We start from the raw sequence: 18,575 nt of genomic DNA, 5'->3' as shown, positions 1-18,575 counted from the left end.
GCAGAGTTCGAGCAACTCTTAGGTAGAATCACTGACACAAACAAAGGAGGAATGGTGTCGTGGTCGAGGAACAAGCCTCCGAGTCCATGGAGGAGGAACAAATTGGAAGGCTCGAATTTGATCCGTATTGGTGTTGTTAGCTGCGATGGGGTCGACTTGGCCACCACCAACCATGCTGGAGAGGGCGTTGAACATGCAGGGGCAGCAACTTCGGTGGTGTTTGGATTTCAGCAGCAACATCAGGTATTTAAAGGAAAGTTGGAGAGAGTGGAGGAGGAAGAAAAAGGAGACAATTGCCTCTGTATAGCCTAAAGGTTGCGATTGAATCTCAGTGCTGCTACAATGTCTCCCAATGAGCTCGCTTGTACCTACGCCTGTTTGATTCTCCACGACAATGGGATCGCAATCACCGCAGAGAAGATTGCGACTTTGGTAAAAGCAGTGGGTGTCTCTGTTGAGTCTTACTAGCCAAGCCTTTTTGCAACGCTTGCAGAGAAGAGAAAAATTGAGGACCTCATTCTAAATGCTGGTGGCGATGCTGCTCCAGTAGCTTTGTCTGCTCCTGCTGCTGGTGCCGCTCCTACCGTCGCCCCTGCAGTTGAAGAAAAGAAGAAAGAAGAGCCGAAGGAAGAGAGTGAGGACGAGGACATGGGATTCAGCTTGTTTGATTAAATTATTCTAGTAGTTTCTTGTTTTCTATTTAGTTAGACAGTTTAAGACTTGAGTGGCGATCTTGTTGAATTTTTGCCTTTTTTTTATTGTTATCCTTAAAAGTGTTGTAAGTTGAGGAAGAAAAAAGAGAAATGGAAAGAGAAGTTGAAGAGCAAGCGAGAATGGAACCAGATTCGGGAAGAGAAAGGGACAGCAACTTCGGTGGTCGTGAGTCTAATTGTGGGAAGAGAGAATTAGTTGGTCGTGACTCGTGAGACAACAATTTCCTTCTTTTTTTTAATAATATATCGACGACGTGTATAATAATATATCAGCCGATTTCTCAACTGTTACTCATGCCGGTTGCACGTAAAAGAACTGTATTGTTATTAGGCTTCGCTATAATCCTAATACGATACGAAGATGATTGATAAAATAATAAAGAAAAAGAATATCCATGAGTGCAAACAAAAGAGAACACCCCTGAAACAAGATGGACAAAGCATTAAAATACATAAAAAAGAGACGTAGATCCCGAGTATTTAATTAGGTCGCCAAGCTGCAAAGTAAACCATTTTCTTAGCATAAAAAACTATAGGCAGCAGCTGATTTCAATACTTTGAATGAGTAATGATACCCACAATATTTTTCACAATATTTTTTATAATATATGATGTAAAATAAAAATATTTTTATAAAATAATATTATATTTATATAATATTTTACAATAATATCTCTCATTTTAAAACATGATTATGAAAAATATTGTGTCTTTTTCATTTTTCATTATCCCTTTTTTTAATTTAAGCTGATACGAATGAGAACAAAATAATGCAGTGAGGAAGTAGATGATCCCAATATTTGATACGCTGATATAATCGAGGAAGAAAAATAATCATATTTGTAATATTTCTTTAAAAGAATAAACGAAAAATACTTTTTATCCTTAAATTATTGTTTTTTCTTTTATAATAAATAGATAAATGTTACTATTCCTCAATTATATTGCTTATTTTGATGTAAAAAAAAAATGATAAATACACATAACTTTTTACAACATATTATACAACCACATTTTAAAATGAAAGAAAATTTAATAAAATACTTTATAAAAATAACATCACTTTATAAAAATATCCTCACTTTTTTCTGAATAGTTTAAACATTTCAATATGTTTTATTTATAAATTATTATTTTTTCTTTCAAAAAAAGGTGATTTGTCAAACAACGGTAGGTTAAACATTTCAAAATATATATTCAGAAAAAAGGAACGCTCCTTGTGAAAAGAAAAATTATATCTGTGAGACAGTTTGAAAGCCATATTAATACAGATGTAGGACTCTTTTGAATAGTAAAATTAGATAAGATAATATTATAAAAAGTAAAACTGAAATCAGATTGATTTTGTAAAATTAGAATCCGATCCACCGATTTTTCGGTTTTTTTTTTTAACCCTGCCCCAAGGTCTCATTTGAAAGTAAAACATCTTTTAATTTAAAAAAAAAATATTTTTACTTGTTATTTGTCTAAATTCATACAAAATCTAAAATTTATAACAATATTTATAACAATTAAAATAAAAACTATTTTAAAAAATTATATTCAAATATATTTTAATCTTATCTATTTATTTTTAAAAATGTTGATGCAAAACGTATTTTCAAAAAAACCCTATTCAGATTTTATTATTTATTCTAACAAACTCGACAAACAATACATCTAAAATATATTTTCAAAAATTTTAAACTTTCCCTTTAAAAATCTCTTCTACCCGTCTAGCAAGGGGATAGCGAGTGAGGATCATCCAAGATTGATCGAGTTGGGTGAACCACTTTTGATTTTTTTTTTTACTGAGTTTTTAAATTCTAAATTATTATTGAGAATGATCAGCTATATTATAAATGATAATTTTCTTTAAAAAAATAAAAATTGTATGAAAGATTGACCTGTCAATCCTCCATTGGCGACCATGGATGCACTCAAATAAAAATTAAAATCCTCTATCTCTGTTAGACTGTTACCATCATCCTCGTGAACAGAAGTCCGGTGACAGAGAGAGAACGGAAACCCCTTAAGTGGGACAGATAAAGATAGAGAGACAAAATAGGGAACTGTGTGTCGAATCGGTCATCGGCGGCGCCGAAGGGGCTCCCTCAGCAGCAGAAGCAGCTGGAGAAGCCGGTGCTTCCTTCGGAGACCGCTAATATGAAGGGCCTCTTCAAGTCTAAGCCTCGCACCCCTCCCGACGTCGTCCGCCAGACCCGCGATCTCCTCCTCTACGCCCAGCGCAGTAGCAGCGGCAGCTCCGATACCCGCGAGAGCAAGCGCGAGGAGAAGGTTCGTCTTTTGCTTCCCTTTCTGTCTCTTTTCCTCTCCATTCGGATCATTAGCTATCGAATTAGTCCGCTTTGATCCGCAGCGGATCGGGATGAATCTAAGATTTTTTTTATTGTTTTTTCTGTTAAAGTTTTAGTTTTAGTCTTTTTTAAAGAAAGTTAGGGGGATTTGGTTTTATGATAGAAACGAAAAAGTGATCTCAATCAAGGTAAATAGTTGCATCTATCTCAGTTACTGAGGTGGCTTATAAATTCTGGTTCTAGAGGAAAGAGTATGTAAAATTGAATACCTGACTTTCGTTCTGCGCTTGCACATTTTATCGGAGAAAGTCAATTTAATCCTTTGAATCATAATTTTTATCTTTAGCAGATGTTTCTCTTATCTTCGTTTGCTTTTATTTATTTATTTTTATTTCCCCAATATGCTTAAAACAAGAATCGGTTAAGCATAGGTAAATTTCACATCAATTTGAGCTTTAAGAGCTTTTCGTGCTTTTCTTGATCACCTATGATAATTTTTTTCATGTTTTATATAACTCTCGAAGAGCCGATGCTTATATTGTTGTTCTATGGAATGAAAAACCCAGTAGCATATAATAGATTAAAAATCTAATGAGTGATCCTTACCTTCTAATTTGTGTATGCCCTTCTTCATACCCCGACCTGTGTTGAAGGTCTTTTGCAAAGCAAGTACCCTGCCATTAATACCCTATCAGAGAACTTATCAAAAATATTCGTGCGTGCAGAATTTTTTACAGCAATGTTTGATGTATATATAGGTTATTTTATGATTGAAGTGTCGAACTGTGTGATTTATATGAGAAATATTTTTATTATCTAAATTTAGTGGGATAGTGAAACTAGGAATATTTTTGTCTCGAAAAAATATATATTTGTGGTGCTAGGGTTTTGTAATTTTTCGACGTTTATATCTATTTGTTAGTTTTCTCAGTTGTGTAAATTTACCTTGCTTTTCAACTTTGCATTTCTTATCAGATGTTGGAGTTGTGTAAAAATTTAAGGGAGCTAAAGTCAATTCTTTATGGAGATAGTGAATCTGAGCCAGTTGCAGAAGCTTGTGCACAATTGACCCAGGAGTTTTTTAAAGAGAACACACTGCGGCTTCTGATTTTATGTCTTCCGAAATTGAATTTGGAGGTAAGTATGACTGGCTCTTGGACTGAGATATGATCAACTAGGATTGTCACCCTTAATTTGAGAGTTTTACTGCATTTTCATGCTCGTCCACCCCCAAAGGACCAAACACACTCGCTTTTTTAGCCTCTAAATATTTGTAAAAATGCTCATTGTCCTATAAACATTCAAACTTCCCAAGTTTCCTTAAAATTTCAAAAGATTGTTATTCTCTAAAACTCAAAATTTTGGTTCTAAAATAAAAATATATATTACACATTTTTAATAACTTAAAATTTGGCCAAAAGGGCTTTGATGTTTATTTTTTTGTAATAAAACTTAATCTTTGTTTGGTTTTATTTTTTGTAGTTGATATTGTCACCATACTACAAGACAATAACTTCCCTAATTTAAAAAATAAATGTGAATTAGATCATTGACTTTATGAGTGTTGGACTTCCTATAAATGTAAAAATATAAGAAGTTTATATTGTTTTTTTATAAGTAGTAAGTTTATATTGTTTTAAGTAAGAAGTTTATATTATTATATTGGTTCAGTGCGGACTGTGTGAATCGAGTCATCTAAACCAAGACCATATCAGTGTAATTGTGTTTTTAAGAAATTGGGACAGGCGACCAACTGGCAACGGTGAATAACGAACCAGTTCTGCCGGTTTTGGCTGGTTCTGGTTCAGTCCCGGTTTCTGTTTGTACAACCCTACTTGTCACCTATTTATTATTTTATTTACGCTTCTAGTTTGAATAATTGATGAGATTATTCATGTCTTGATTATAGTTGCACATAGTTATAGATTCTGGATTGTTTCAATACGCTTCTTCTACATGCAAGAATGAACATAGCCATGTTTTTTCACATTATTATTTCACAAGGACACCATTGAGAGGTCCTCTTATATGCTTTTTCAGCCAGAAAACATAGTGGAGCAACCGTCAACATAGCATTACTAACCAAAAACAACTATCTGACACCTTGTGTTTGTGTCTACAAATCATAGCTTGTATTAATCTTGACACAGATCATTGTTTCCAGGCTCGAAAAGATGCCACTCAAGTTGTTGCAAATTTGCAAAGGCAACAAGTTTATTCAAGACTAATTGCATCTGATTACTTGGAAGCAAACTTAGATCTAATGGATATTCTGATAGCAGGGTAAGCCACTATCAGAAGTGGTTTGGAATTGTTACCGCTTATTATTCCATTCATAATCTCTGGTCGGGTCTTGAAGGCCCATATAATCTTTGAGGCTTAAATATATCATGCATATAATTCTTGGTGTGCTTTCACTTACCTGGAAAGAAAAAAAGTGTCATTTGAGCTAGGCTCATTGGCTGAAGAAAAATCAGTTTGAATTGATAGTGATATCTGGTATGTTCCTATCTGAACTAGGTATAACCGAATCCTTTGGAGAGAATTCTAATGTTATCTTCTTGATCTATTAAGTTCATATTAAAGTTTCTCTTTATGGAAAACCAGGATTTGCTTCAATGTTGTTATGACCCAGCTCTAGAAAATAAATCAACTGAGCTTCAAAGTGGTTTGGGTTCATAAATATTAAGCACTTCTTGTAGACTAGGTAGTAAACTACTTCAGGTCTTTGACCAACCAAGAATTTGGTTTGATTAAAAAAAGTTAATTTCAAGTACAAAACTTGAAGTTAAAGAATTCATATTTTGGAAATTTTTCCAAAGCAAACCTTGTGGTTTGTAATGCATCTCTTTAGGTTAAAATCTTGGCCATTCAGTGCTAGATCTCATACAGCTCTTGAAACATGTAGCGAGATGCTTAAGCCTTTATAATTATTCATTGAACCATTATAATTGTCAGGCATTTACATTGCTGTTATAGCACACCCAACGGATCATGTAAAACACACATTTATCTAAAATAACTCAATATTTATCCAAAAATGAGCTCCAATGGATCTTCTTCTATTTTATCTTCATTTTCCAGTTTGCTACAGTAATCTTGCTAGATCTGGCTTGTACTGTTCATACATGTAAAATCCTTCTTATTTGTTCTCTCTCCTCTGCATTCCTGATTCCCCACTTTTTTATTTGTGAAAACTCTTTTATTTCTTCCTATTTTACTTCCAGCCCCATTGATTTATAAAAAGTATTCGTAAATATATGTTTAATTACAGATATCAGAAGAGACTGGGATTATTGCTTTGGCTGACTATGGTGGTTCTTGAAATTTTTTATTAAACTATAAAACTTGGGCATAAAATTTCATATATATATACACACACACACACACACATATATATATATATATGTTGGTACTTGAACATAAAAGAAATTTATTTATATTTATATTTTGTGTGTATAGGACATAATTATGTCATATTGCATATAGGGAGGTATTGAAAATATCAAAAGATTTGAAGATATTATAAATTCATTAGTAGTTAGAAGAAATATTTGAAATAAATAAAAATAATTAAAAAAGAATAGTTGAATGATATAGAGAAAAAATAGATAAGCTGATGTATGGCAGTATGTAGAAGTCACTTGGTAAAATAGAAAAAAGTGAATATTGGTGACATATTATAGATAACAAGATACAAAATCGTTTGGGAGTGCTCTTAGTTGCTATTAATTCATGATGCCCCTTTTCATAAGTCTTTAGGTTAGACAATTATTTTTAAGTTGTAATCTGTTCCTTTGATGTCAGTTGTTTAGGCTTTTCAAAACTTATTTTCCTCATTGACTCGTATTGATCTTCATCTTCTAATGGTAGAATGTTGTTCTGTTTAGTTATGAAAACACAGACATGGCATTACACTATGGTGCAATGCTGAGGGAGTGCATTCGTCACCAGAGTGTTGCAAGGTGAGTGAAATGGCCTGGTTTTTGGCCTTATGGACAATCATATCAATAAAGTCTTGCGCAATTATGATGCTAGTTGTAGTGTTGGTATCATTTTTGGGCTGGCTACTGCTGCGAATTCAAATGATCAATTAATATGCTTTTTTTCCCTACTTACATCTTATTCCTTATCAATTACAGTCAAATTTCAATTTATTTCTAACTGATTTCTTGATGATGTTTGTCTGGTGTAAGCTTTACAACTTATCAGATTCTTCCTGGTTTAACTGCAGATATGTTTTGGAATCTCAGCACATGAAGAAGTTTTTTGATTATATTCAACTTCCAAATTTTGACATTGCTGCAGATGCTGCCGCAACATTTAAGGTGAGTCTGACTGACACAGATGTACTCATGAGTCGCAATCATCTGTATTATTCTGTCAATTCCAAATAAGGGTATTTTTTGTTTTCAATTTGAGAAACTACCTTTCTGGAAGTAGTCTGGTTTGTGCTTTTGTAAATATGTCCTATTTGAGAAGTTAGAACTGCATGATGTTGTGGCACTTTGCTAAGTTAGACTGTCAATTGTTGCATTCTATTCCGCCAAAGCCATAGTGTTGAATGTATTGAATGCCTGATCTGTTTTCCTATATTGTATCACTGTTTTTTCTATCGGTGCATCTCCTGGCCCATAATTCTATTATATTTTGTCTGTTGAAGATCTATATGCACAAGTCTGCATAAAACGTTTTTTCTCATTATAATATATTATGTATACGTATTCAATTTTCCAATGGCAGTACTGGGGCCTTTTTTCTATCATTTTGTTTAATCCATGCACTTACGGATTCACTATTGCACCAGGATCATTCTGATGCAATTGTTCATTTTTTCTTGCAGGAACTCCTGACAAGGCATAAATCAACTGTTGCAGAGTTTCTTTCTAAGAATTATGACTGGGTAAGTTATCTTTCACTTTCGTTGCTTCTTGTTACAAACACAAGAAGACTAGAAGAAACTTATGTGATGCACACTCAATTTAAAGTGTATCAAGGGTAGTTTAATCTATGTATAGGAGATAAAAATTGAGAAAGAACATTTGTAATGACAACTCAGTGGTGATCCTGTTCTTTTTGTTTCCATTATTATTATTGTTACCACTGTATCTCTCACTAGTGCTTAGTGGTTTTTAGGCATATTCGATGCATACTCCTTGTGTACTTAGGCTATGTCTTTTCCTATCAATAAAATTTTACTTTTAGGCCTAGGTTGTTTTCACAAAACTTCTCAACTCATCTCATCTCATCTCATCATTACAACTTTCCCAAATTTCCACATAAAATGAAATAAACAATTCACCTTTTCAAATCCCAAAACAAAAATAATATTAAAAAAAATATTCTAGCAATATTTTATTCAATTTTCAACTTTCATCTCAATTCATCTCATCTGCGAAAACAAATGATACCTAACTTATAAAAAAAATAAAAATTACTAGCAAGTTTGGAAACTCCTATTGATGAGGCACTCATAAATTACTGCTTGTCAAGAACAGGTGAATCTAATAATTAGATCAAATGTTCTTGTAGTCCCCCTTATATGTGGGTTTAGACTCCAGAAATTAGGCCCCGTTTAGATATTGAGATGATCTCAACTCATCTCAACATCCAAACACCGCAAAAATACAAACACTTTTCAATTTCAAATATCCAATTTTTTAACTTTTTCATCTAATCATTACCTAATCATTACAACTTTCCCAAACTTTCAAACAAAATACAAAAAATAACTCAATTTTTTCAAATTGCAAAACAAAAATAATATTAAAAAATAATATTCTAACAATATTTTAACTTTTATAATCTTTTTATTCAATTTTTTCTATCTCCTTTCCCAAAACCCCATAAAACATCTTGATTAAAACTATTTCACTACTATTCACAAATTATTTCACTACTATTCACAGATTTCTCATCTCATCTCAACATACAAACGAGGCCTAAGTTAATGGAAGCATCAAATGGAGGCAGAGCTTGAAGTCAGGATTATCTGTTCTCATACCATGGCAATAACCACTTAATTAAAAGACTAAGCTAATGGGGAAATGAATCACCAAATATGCTGACAGGAGTTTGTCACCTTGCTGGGCAGTTAACCTAAGGTTTCTGATCGGTCATGACTTGACATTCTCCATTTTTTCAATGTTTGCAGTTCTTTGCTGAGTATAACTCAAAGTTACTGGAATCTACTAATTACATCACCAGACGACAAGCCATCAAGGTATGACCAGTGCTTGACATTTGGCCCAAATATTTAAAAGGAAAAGGGGTGGGGAGTTGCATTAAATGAAGAAAATGTATGGAGGTCAAGACCAAGGAATGATTTTCCCCTGTTGATATAATGCAACTCTGACATTATACTGTTTGCTGAAAAGGATTTAAATAATTCCGACATTCAATTTGCTGAGAAGTTTTTTTTTTTGTTCGGTTTCAGCTGTTGGGAGATATGCTACTGGATCGTTCAAATTCGGCCATAATGACAAGATATGTTAGCTCAAGGGACAACTTGAGGATTCTTATGAATCTTCTCAGAGTATGACACTGTCAGATTGCTTAATATATTCATCTTGAATTTATCTTAAAACAGGATGTGATGTAAAATAGCTTTCTAAACACCCTTCAATCCAACGTTGACACATTATATTTTTACTGATGAACAAAATAGGGTCACCTTCACTGAATAAGATCTATAAAATCATAAAAAGCTTAAACTAGAAAAAAGACAGGGTCGGTGGCCAGCCCCCCATTTTGGGGTGTTTTGGATCTCCGACCACCTCTTGCGACAGCAGCTGGAGTGGTGGGTTTTAGGGTTTGAATATCAGGCCCACCAACCTAGGCATATCTCTGGCCAACTTGAGGAACAGCCGGAGTAATGGCTGGTTCTGGTCCTAAAATGATTTGGGGTTTAAGGATTTAGGGTTTAGATTTTAGAATTAGAATGTGAAAAATAAGCATATATGGTGTGTTCTTTATTTAATTTATTAGACTCCTATGGCCAGGTTTTTTAGTTTTACACCGCATCCTGTTAAGAGGGTCTCTTTCATCTTTTATTTGAATTCTTACCAACCCTCACAACAAGTTTTATGTTAGTTTATGATGCATTTGGTTTTTTCCCCCATCTTTATGCTAGTAAATGACAGTAAACTGCTATACTTTCGGCCTCAGAGGGCAACATTTTCTTCTACTGTGTAGTGTGGACCTCTTGCATAGAGGATACCATCTCCACTCTCGACAAGTGTCAGGTTTTAAACCACAAAGATACCAGTGGATTCTGTGACAAACTAATGATGAACTCTCTGATGATTTAAAATAAGAGCTAGATTATTCATCTTATTTTACTTATTACTGTAATATACATCACCCAAACAGAAAGGTAGAATATCGAATTCAACTGAATATTTGTGTGATAAATAGTGGATTCCCTTGATTGCAGGAGTCCAGCAAGAGCATCCAGATAGAAGCATTTCACGTGTTTAAGGTACTATATTTTGGGTTAGGCTGCATTTTGAACTAATGACCTTTCAAGTGCTCTTTCAAGTATGTTTACATGTTTGAATTTCAACAGCTATTTGCGGCTAATCAAAACAAACCTCCCGACATAGTCAGCATACTTGTTGCAAACAAAAGCAAGCTTCTAAGGCTGTTTGCTGATTTCAAAACCGATAAGGGTAAAACATGTATTGCTATTAACAATATGTAACAATCGACTTTGCAGTCGGCATTGTGTTTACAGTTTAGTTTGCTTTTTTTGCAGAGGATGAAGAGTTTGAGGCTGACAAAGTTCAAGTTGTGAAAGAAATTGCTGCCCTCGAACCTAGGGAATCTTGAGACCAACCAGGAGCCAGCTTTATTTTGTTTCGAAGTTACCGGAGTTTCTGTAACTCAATTTAATTGTTAATTTTTCCAGTCTTGTAGCCCCCAAGCATTACACGCTATTAAGATCCGAGGTGGCCTTTTTTCTTGCTCGATTCCTGTCCTTCAGTTTCCAATGATCCTGTCCTGTAATCTAAATATACTTCTGTAAAGTAGATAAATAAGATGTTTTTCTTCTTGAATTATCCGAGATAATATACTTCTGCAAAGTAGATAAATAAGATGATTTTCTTCTTGAATTATCCGAGATGCATTTATGGAAAATTTTTTGTCGAGGGCGCTTGTCGAGGGCTTGTGTATTTTTGGGATTAGTCGGGACGTTTCCATGGTGCCAATATTTTTGAGATTAGTTGGGACGCTTCCGTGGTGCCAATAAAAAAAATAAAAGTGAATAAATAAGTTGATGAAATTGAAATTGATCATAAACATTTTAATTATTATTTAGTTCATGAATACGGATGACTTTCTTTCGTGACATTGAAATTGTTTATGCTTACTTTTCCAATTGTAGGCTGAAGCCTCTGGATCAGCGGAGATCTTTGGGACAAATGTTCATGTACGAAAGCCATCAAGTCATGTTGGATTCGAAAATGGGACAAAAAAGAAAAAAAATAATATATGCATCCATTGAGAATGTATGGAGATGTCGGTGTGATTGACGAGTGAAAGGAACCAGAACCATTCCAAAAGCATCTCTGTTTGCTTGACAAGGACAGTGGCAGGCAGCATCTGCTATTTGGTATTGCTATTAATAGATGCCTCTTTTCTTGATTATTTCAGGGAGCCCTGTTCGTCTTGTACGTCACACTTCACAGAACTCGAAGGCGTAACTCCAAGCTCGCTGGCTCAGAAGAAGAGTGATCTATTATTAAGGTTATGATCTAATCGCCAGCATATGCATTAGTTGATGATGATAAGCATATCCATAAATCATTATGATCAGCAACGGGGAAGAATGTTAACAAAAACTAAATTAGTAACTTAGATACTTATTATTGGACCAGGAACTCCAATCCAAGGCATTTAAATTTTTAAAGGAAAAACAAAACAAAGAAGATGAATTTTGAGTTGATTTTCTATTTGAACACATGGGATGTGCTGTTGTTTTTGTTGTTTCAGGGTGTGCATAGTGCTACGTGAAGTCGTGAACTGAAAGCTCGGAGACAAATCCTTATAAAATCATCTGGTTTTACCTCACTTCTCTCTCTTCTTCTTCTTCTACAGAGCCTTCAAAAATGGCTGGAAATGGTAGGGACCCATCTCTCTCTCTCTCCCCTTACGTTCCTTTATTTCTTTTTCGGGTCCAAACTCTAAACACATTGTTTTCCTTGATATTGATGAACTCAAGCTTTTTATATATATATTTTTATTTCCTTCCGAATTCTTTGGGTTTCAGATTCTCTCTCAGACTTCCTCGCATCTGCTATCGATGCAGCGAAGAGAGCTGGCGAGGTTTGTTATAATCCGAAGTCCATTTTGTTTTTGGTTTCTTTTAAATACGTTTTCCTTTTGTTTTTCCTGTAATATATTGTATGGGGACTCGAAAATATTTAATTTTCAGGTAATTCGTGAGGGGTTCTATCAGACAAAACATGTGGATTATAAAGGCGAGGTATGCTCTCCCCCTCCTGTTAAGGGTTGCATCATATCTTTCTTTGATATTTGATACGCCACATCCCACGCCTTTCTTTTTGGGTTTTCTTTATCCGATCAATGCCAATCTATGGAATTGTAAATATATCTTGAGCCTCATGCAGCATGCCAATGAATGGTTAGAACTTAGAAGTACAATTGTTAATAGGACTTTAGAGAGCGGAGGCTAGAAGTGTTTATGAATTAAGGTGAAAATTTATGTGCACAGGTTAATTTGATAGATTTTAATACCTTGGCATAAAAGGTGCCAGCTTTTTATGTACCCTGTGCTATTGTTAGATATGCACTTGCCTAGGCTGGCATATTCTATCTTATTTGGGAATTAAAAGTGATAGGAAATGATTAAATTTATCTTTCGGACAGTAAAGAATGAATTTTGGAAGATTCTATCACCCTTTGTGCGATTTTAATACAATTCAACATGAAATTTTAATTCCAAGGCAATGGGAGGTTTTGTATTTTTACAACAGTCAACACATGCAAGATGTGAGAAAGGAAAAAAAAAACTGAGGATGTTGACTCGAATTTAAAGAACAAGCAAGCAACTTTTAATTTTAAAGTTTATTCTGTGCAATGCAGGTGGATTTGGTTACCGAAACTGATAAGGCATGTGAAGATATCATATTCAGGCATCTCACCCAGCTTTACCCCACACACAAGGTTAATACTTATCCCTTATTTCTTAATTTTATGCATCGGAGAGGGTTACAATTATTGCTCAAAATGCAGTCTTTTATCTTCTCAGAATGTTTTTTTTTTTTTTTTGTCAAACAAAAAATTAATCCTTTCCGAATTGGTTCCAACTGCTGTTCTTCTTAGTTCATTGGTGAAGAAACTACTGCTGCCTCTGGTACTGTGGAATTGACTGATGAACCGACGTGGATAGTTGATCCAGTGGATGGAACCACTAACTTTGTTCATGGGTAAATATTAATTTCTTTTATTGTAGGTGATCCTTTCTATTCCTCATATTCAATCGTGTCGATTGTTATTTTCACAACCTTATTATTGTAGGTTTCCTTTCGTGTGTGTTTCCATTGGTCTTACAATTGGAAAGGTTCCTACAGTTGGTGTTGTTTACAATCCAATAATGAATGAGGTGAGAATTCTAATGCCCCATGTATGTTTGACATAAGCTATCAACAATAATTACTATTCTATTTGTGGCATAGAGATAGTATGCAGAATCCTCCAATTAATTTATGGATGGAACCTGTAGTTCCCAAGATATATTTCATCATGTCTTATGTCTAGAAAGAAGCACATAACACAACTGTCAATGAGAAATCAAGTAATCAGTTGTTCCGCCCCGTCATACTTGTTGTCCACGACTGATAGGATTAAACTGACCTGTTGGAGGCCAGAGATTCTATATGGTCCACCTTTTTTTTTTTAATTCTTCTTTTTGCTGTTAAAGTGTACAGGACTCTCTGAGCACCTGCTTTCCTTGGCATGTGTAGAAGCCTCTCTGTCTCGCACATTATTGGATTTGGTAGTCAAAATGCATGTTTTAGTAAGTACTGATGTCTGTGCTACATCTAACTTCGGGTTTATTGTATGTAGCTTTTTACTGGAATCCGTGGAAAAGGTGCTTTTCTGAATGGAAACCCTCTAAGAGGTGAGACTACTTTTCCTAAACTTTCAGTTTTGTGTCTCTCTTACTAATCCTAAGAAACTATAACAGCTACATGGTTATATTTTGCAATGTTGCAGTATCATCTCAAGCTGAACTTGTGAAGTCTCTCCTTGTAACTGAGGTATGTGAATATACAATGGAATAAATCCTTGATGCAAAACTATTCAATGAAAGTTCTTATGCTTTGTCATCTTCTTGTAACATTAGGCTTTCACATGAGCTATAGAGCTTTAGTAACAAAATCATGAGCCCAAATCAAGTTGGTGAAATCTCAGAATAAAATCACGAAAACATTTTTCAAACTGAAATTTTTTTTCCTGAATGAGCAGGTGGGTACCCAACGTGATAAGTCGACATTGGATGCCTCAACAAACCGAATTAATTGGCTACTTTCCAAGGTAAAATATAAACATGCCACCAAAGGTATTGAGCTTTATAACATGCATTGGTGTCTGTCATGAATATTGGTTACATTTTTTATCAGGTGAGATCGATTCGGATGAGTGGCTCTTGTGCATTAGATCTCTGTGAAATTGCATGTGGAAGACTTGACCTATTTTATTTAGTCGGCTTTGGGGGTCCTTGGTAGGATACTGTCACTTCTCAGTGAGGTTCTTCTTTAGATTGAAATGGCCCGATTCTTTGTTTGATATTTTTAATTTGAAATTGGTTGGTTGTGATGCATGACTGAGATGGTCTGCTTTTGTACCCAGGGATGTGGCAGGTGGTGCTGTGATTGTAATTGAAGCTGGAGGACTTGTGTATGACCCGTAAGTGACATGCCTAAATATGTTTCTTCCATGTTTTTTAAACAAAGGGAATATTGGAGGTTTTAGATAGGACTAGCATTCTTCCATGGAAACCTTTGAACAAGGTAGTTAAACAGTCAAACATGCATTGGTCTTCATCCTATGGGCCATCACAAATCAATTCATGAGTTGGCCATGCATTGGGGGTGGTTTTGCAGAGTGCACAATTGGCAGGCCATGATAAGCATTTTGATTTTGAACTTCGAAAGCATTTATAATTACATATGTTTTTAAGTATTTCACCTATGTTAACATTTGATGGTTATCATTACCTATCAGATCTGGTAAAGATTTTGACATCACATCCCAGCGAATAGCAGCTTCGAACCCTTACGTCAAGGATGCATTTGTTGAGGCCTTACAGCAATCAGAATGAGACACATACTTGATCATTGAAATCTGGGATATTGCTAATTCAATATGGTTTAGTTTAATTCCCATGTTCCAAGTGGGATGCATTTTATGTCTTCCTATTTTCCTCACTTTCCTAGTTAGGTGCTCTCTCTTGTATGCACCCTGTGCACTTCGGTTGCACTCCTCTGCCTATTAATAAATTGACCCGACTTATAAAAAATTCCATGTTCCAAAAACCATTAATAGTATGCTTTCTATTATTCTATCATGTTCCATTTGCTGATAGATTTTTTAATGAATATAATGATTACTCTCCTTCTCTTATGCCTTAAGCAGTGCCAAATTATTTCTGGAATCGGTTGAGATGACACCTCAAATGGTTGGATGTACAAACTCGAATCTAATTGTTCATGCATCTTGAATGATTGGTACTAATATTTAGCATCCAGTTCATGAGTTTCTTCATTTATTGTACCAATTGGCTTACAACATGTTCTTACCCTGAAATGGGCTTGAAAAGCTCTTTAAACTTGAGCCTCTTGAGATATAGTACAAGACCGATAATGACTTGGTGGGTGGGTTGAATGGTTTCTTAGTGATAGTGCGAGAATGTGATTCGACCAAGAACAATTCCATCATTGTTAAACATCTCTCTTTGGTTGGATCTGAGATGTAAATGCTATTCATGCCACAGGAATAGGTTCATGTAAAGTGTAAACTGCTACATTTTAAAGATGCTATCGAGCTGGATTCACTGTTTGGAACCAGCTGCCTAAATAGATTGAACAAAGTAGCATGACATGAGATGAAAATATTCAGCAAGTCAATGGAAAACATGGGTGTTACAGTAAATATAATTTGAAATTAGAGAAATGCTTATCTACAAAGCAATTTTACAAAATCATACTTACAAAATGAGTTGATTTGACATGGAACGGCAAATTATAAAGTTTATTTATGCTTATCTAGAACGCGGAACGTCTCATGAAATTAACTGATACATGTACACGAATACAAGTCCAGTCCAGCCAGCCAGACACTAATCTATATGAATCAACTCTGGTATCCAACTCCCTCATTGCATGGGGATATCCTAAATTGCAAATACCCTCGTCCACAAATTTGCAAAAAGGTGGAAACAACAGATAGAATAAATAGGAAAGAAACACAGAAAAGAAAAGGAAATGACCGAGTGAAAGACCCAGAGCCAATCACATCCTATATCCGGTTAGCCATTTTAAACATACTGTGGTGTTCTAGACCCGTACCCATTAGCCCCATTTCGATCATTCACGCCCTGAAGTGTCTTCTCTGCACTTTGTGACCTTCTCCTCTTCAACACAACGTACCAAGTATACGCTTCCAGCCACACAGCATTGAGTACCAAAAACACAATAATGGCAATGTAAGCATTCTTCCACTTCTTCTCCGGCATCAGAATCTCGAATCCTAAGAATATGTTAATGATGCTGAGAAGGATGACAGAATACCCAACTGAATGGTGATAGATATTCCAGTAAAATCTGTATTTGTGATCCTTGTTCGGCCTTAGAAGCAAAGCAAACACCTAGACAGGATGTGCAATTCTTTCTTAGCAATGAAAGATACAAAATTTGGTAGAACATTGATTGTATGTATGAGAAGATGATACCTGAAGTGTTGCAAGGATGAAAAGGAGAATGCCAAGTGTTCTGTGTTTGGTGTATTGGACACCAGCAGAGTCGTTACCGAGCTTTAGACCAGTTGCCCACCCAGAAACTCCAATAATATAAGCTGAAGTTTGGCAAGTGACATGTAGGTAAAACCATGCTGGGTCTGCAGATTTGAATACCCTCAAGTACCTTGCTATTATAACACCAATAGGCATCAAAATACCCCAACTCACTACGTTTAGCACTCCATGAATCTGAAATTTCATTCCAATAACAGTAAGTCTAACAAAATTTATGAGCATCTCGAAGCCTTTGAATTCAAGAACATAATGTGAAATAGAAATACATATGGTCATTTATTACCAAACTGTTAAGAGACTAGAAAGAAAACAAATCTGTCTCAAAGCAAAGAGAGGAAAGAAAGCAATTTGATGAAATAGGACTTTCGATTTGGTGTTGCAGAGCAACCCAAACAGGTTTGTACATGATATATATCAAGATTTCCTATCTTATAGATAGGAAAACTTCATGTAACACAAATTTAGAATCGCATACGATTGCATAGAATTATAGGTCCCACATACTAAATCAAAACAGAGAAAGCTATGAGGAAGAAAACTAAACTCAACAAATAAAACCCAATTTATATAAAAACCTGAGCATTTAAAAGAATAAAGAAGAACAAGGCACGGTGGAGCTAACACCAATATACGCTAAAAACCTTGGAAAAAAAAATCATTATGACAACAAAAAGGAGCATATAAGTTTCCCATACTCACATTTTTGTCTCTGGATCTTGAGCTCCCCCCTCCAGTCGTCGTTGCAGTCTGCCCCGACAGAAGATTCAGGGTTCCCATGGCATTAGTATTAGCAGCAGCAAAAGAATGCGCTCCTGGGTTGCCATTGGAAACCGGACCCATTTGCCAAACCTGGTTGATACTAGTAGTACTGCTATCGTTTGGAAGTGCCAAAGTAGCATAGATTATAGTCTCACTATTTGCATGCGTTGCTTCCAAATTCGAGACATCGAATTTCAGCTTTCCCTCCCCCATGTTGGTTTTATAACCAGTGATCTGCGAGGTGTAAACTCTCATGGTTCCATTGGACTGTTGGTAAGCAACAAGCGCTTGTGCTCCAACCATGCCCGAACCAGTAGGGTTGATCGCCCATGCACTCCATGTCGAGGGCGCGACCCTGGTTTGCCTATACGCGATTTGGAGGCTACCAGAAGATTTTTCGTAGTTCCAATGTACGAAAGAATTCAGATAAGGAAGATCATTACAGGAGCTAAAGACCTGGTTTTTGGGGAATCTGTATTTGGCACATGTCTGAGCCGAGGATGAGGAGAAAAAGATAGAGAAAAGAAGAGAGAAAACCAGCACAACCCTGAACATGTTTGGCCGATTCAGAAAGAGCTAGAGAAACTGGAGAAGATCAGAGATATTCTTCTTTTTAAAGTTGTTAACCAAGCATTTATGAAAAGTTTGTATTTTGGCTATATAAGAGTTCAAAGAACATCAGTGCAGCAGAGAAATAATCGGAAGGATGGGTTGGAACACAGAAACTACCGGTAATTATAAGAGTTT

At 35.3% G+C, this 18,575-nt stretch overlaps 3 protein-coding genes and 1 pseudogene across 3 annotated transcripts; 3 read left to right on the top strand and 1 right to left on the bottom strand.

Moving 5' to 3' along the window:
- The first annotated feature begins 342 nt into the window (after nt 1-342).
- On the top strand, nt 343-672 carry LOC109004551 (annotated as a pseudogene).
- Nucleotides 673-2,396: 1,724 nt separating this feature from the next.
- LOC109004568 (putative MO25-like protein At5g47540) lies at nt 2,397-11,124 on the top strand. Its single transcript, XM_018983154.2, has 11 exons — nt 2,397-2,990; nt 3,986-4,147; nt 5,175-5,293; nt 6,901-6,975; nt 7,245-7,338; nt 7,854-7,913; nt 9,165-9,233; nt 9,447-9,545; nt 10,446-10,490; nt 10,578-10,680; nt 10,767-11,124. Exons 1-11 carry the CDS (start codon nt 2,859-2,861, stop codon nt 10,838-10,840), a joined length of 1,032 nt encoding a protein of 343 aa, XP_018838699.2. The 5' UTR covers nt 2,397-2,858; the 3' UTR covers nt 10,841-11,124.
- Nucleotides 11,125-11,454: 330 nt separating this feature from the next.
- LOC109004567 (inositol-phosphate phosphatase-like) lies at nt 11,455-15,605 on the top strand. Its single transcript, XM_018983153.2, has 13 exons — nt 11,455-11,758; nt 12,005-12,133; nt 12,282-12,337; nt 12,447-12,497; nt 13,118-13,198; nt 13,358-13,461; nt 13,553-13,637; nt 14,102-14,156; nt 14,252-14,295; nt 14,504-14,572; nt 14,659-14,759; nt 14,888-14,944; nt 15,263-15,605. Exons 2-13 carry the CDS (start codon nt 12,121-12,123, stop codon nt 15,357-15,359), a joined length of 813 nt encoding a protein of 270 aa, XP_018838698.1. The 5' UTR covers nt 11,455-11,758; nt 12,005-12,120; the 3' UTR covers nt 15,360-15,605.
- Nucleotides 15,606-16,269: 664 nt separating this feature from the next.
- Nucleotides 16,270-18,575, bottom strand: LOC109004566 (cytochrome b561 and DOMON domain-containing protein At5g47530-like). The gene is made up of 3 exons (XM_018983152.2): nt 17,769-18,575; nt 16,989-17,243; nt 16,270-16,904 (listed from the first exon to the last, which is right to left on the bottom strand). The coding sequence occupies exons 1-3, from the start codon at nt 18,381-18,383 to the stop codon at nt 16,575-16,577; spliced, it is 1,200 nt and encodes a 399-aa protein (XP_018838697.1). The 5' UTR covers nt 18,384-18,575; the 3' UTR covers nt 16,270-16,574.

This window comes from Juglans regia, chromosome 4 (assembly GCF_001411555.2).
Source record: "Juglans regia cultivar Chandler chromosome 4, Walnut 2.0, whole genome shotgun sequence".
Lineage (NCBI taxonomy): Eukaryota > Viridiplantae > Streptophyta > Magnoliopsida > Fagales > Juglandaceae > Juglans > Juglans regia.
This window is presented reverse-complemented; position numbering and strand designations above follow the sequence as displayed.

What these genes read in the sequence shown, in the direction of transcription:
- LOC109004568 (XM_018983154.2), top strand. Translation starts at nt 2,859, where the DNA reads ATGAAGGGCCTCTTCAAGTCTAAGCCTCGCACCCCTCCCGACGTCGTC. An exon ending in AGAGCAAGCGCGAGGAGAAG is followed by an intron (nt 2,991 to 3,985) that starts GTTCGTCTTTTG and finishes ATTTCTTATCAG; the next exon opens with ATGTTGGAGTTGTGTAAAAA. An exon ending in TTCTTATGAATCTTCTCAGA is followed by an intron (nt 9,546 to 10,445) that starts GTATGACACTGT and finishes CCTTGATTGCAG; the next exon opens with GAGTCCAGCAAGAGCATCCA.
- LOC109004567 (XM_018983153.2), top strand. An exon ending in CAGCGAAGAGAGCTGGCGAG is followed by an intron (nt 12,338 to 12,446) that starts GTTTGTTATAAT and finishes TTTAATTTTCAG; the next exon opens with GTAATTCGTGAGGGGTTCTA. An exon ending in GGAGGACTTGTGTATGACCC is followed by an intron (nt 14,945 to 15,262) that starts GTAAGTGACATG and finishes ATTACCTATCAG; the next exon opens with ATCTGGTAAAGATTTTGACA.
- LOC109004566 (XM_018983152.2), bottom strand. Translation starts at nt 18,383, where the DNA reads ATGTTCAGGGTTGTGCTGGTTTTCTCTCTTCTTTTCTCTATCTTTTTC. An exon ending in CAAGATCCAGAGACAAAAAT is followed by an intron (nt 17,244 to 17,768) that starts GTGAGTATGGGA and finishes ATGAAATTTCAG; the next exon opens with ATTCATGGAGTGCTAAACGT. An exon ending in TCATCCTTGCAACACTTCAG is followed by an intron (nt 16,905 to 16,988) that starts GTATCATCTTCT and finishes CATCCTGTCTAG; the next exon opens with GTGTTTGCTTTGCTTCTAAG.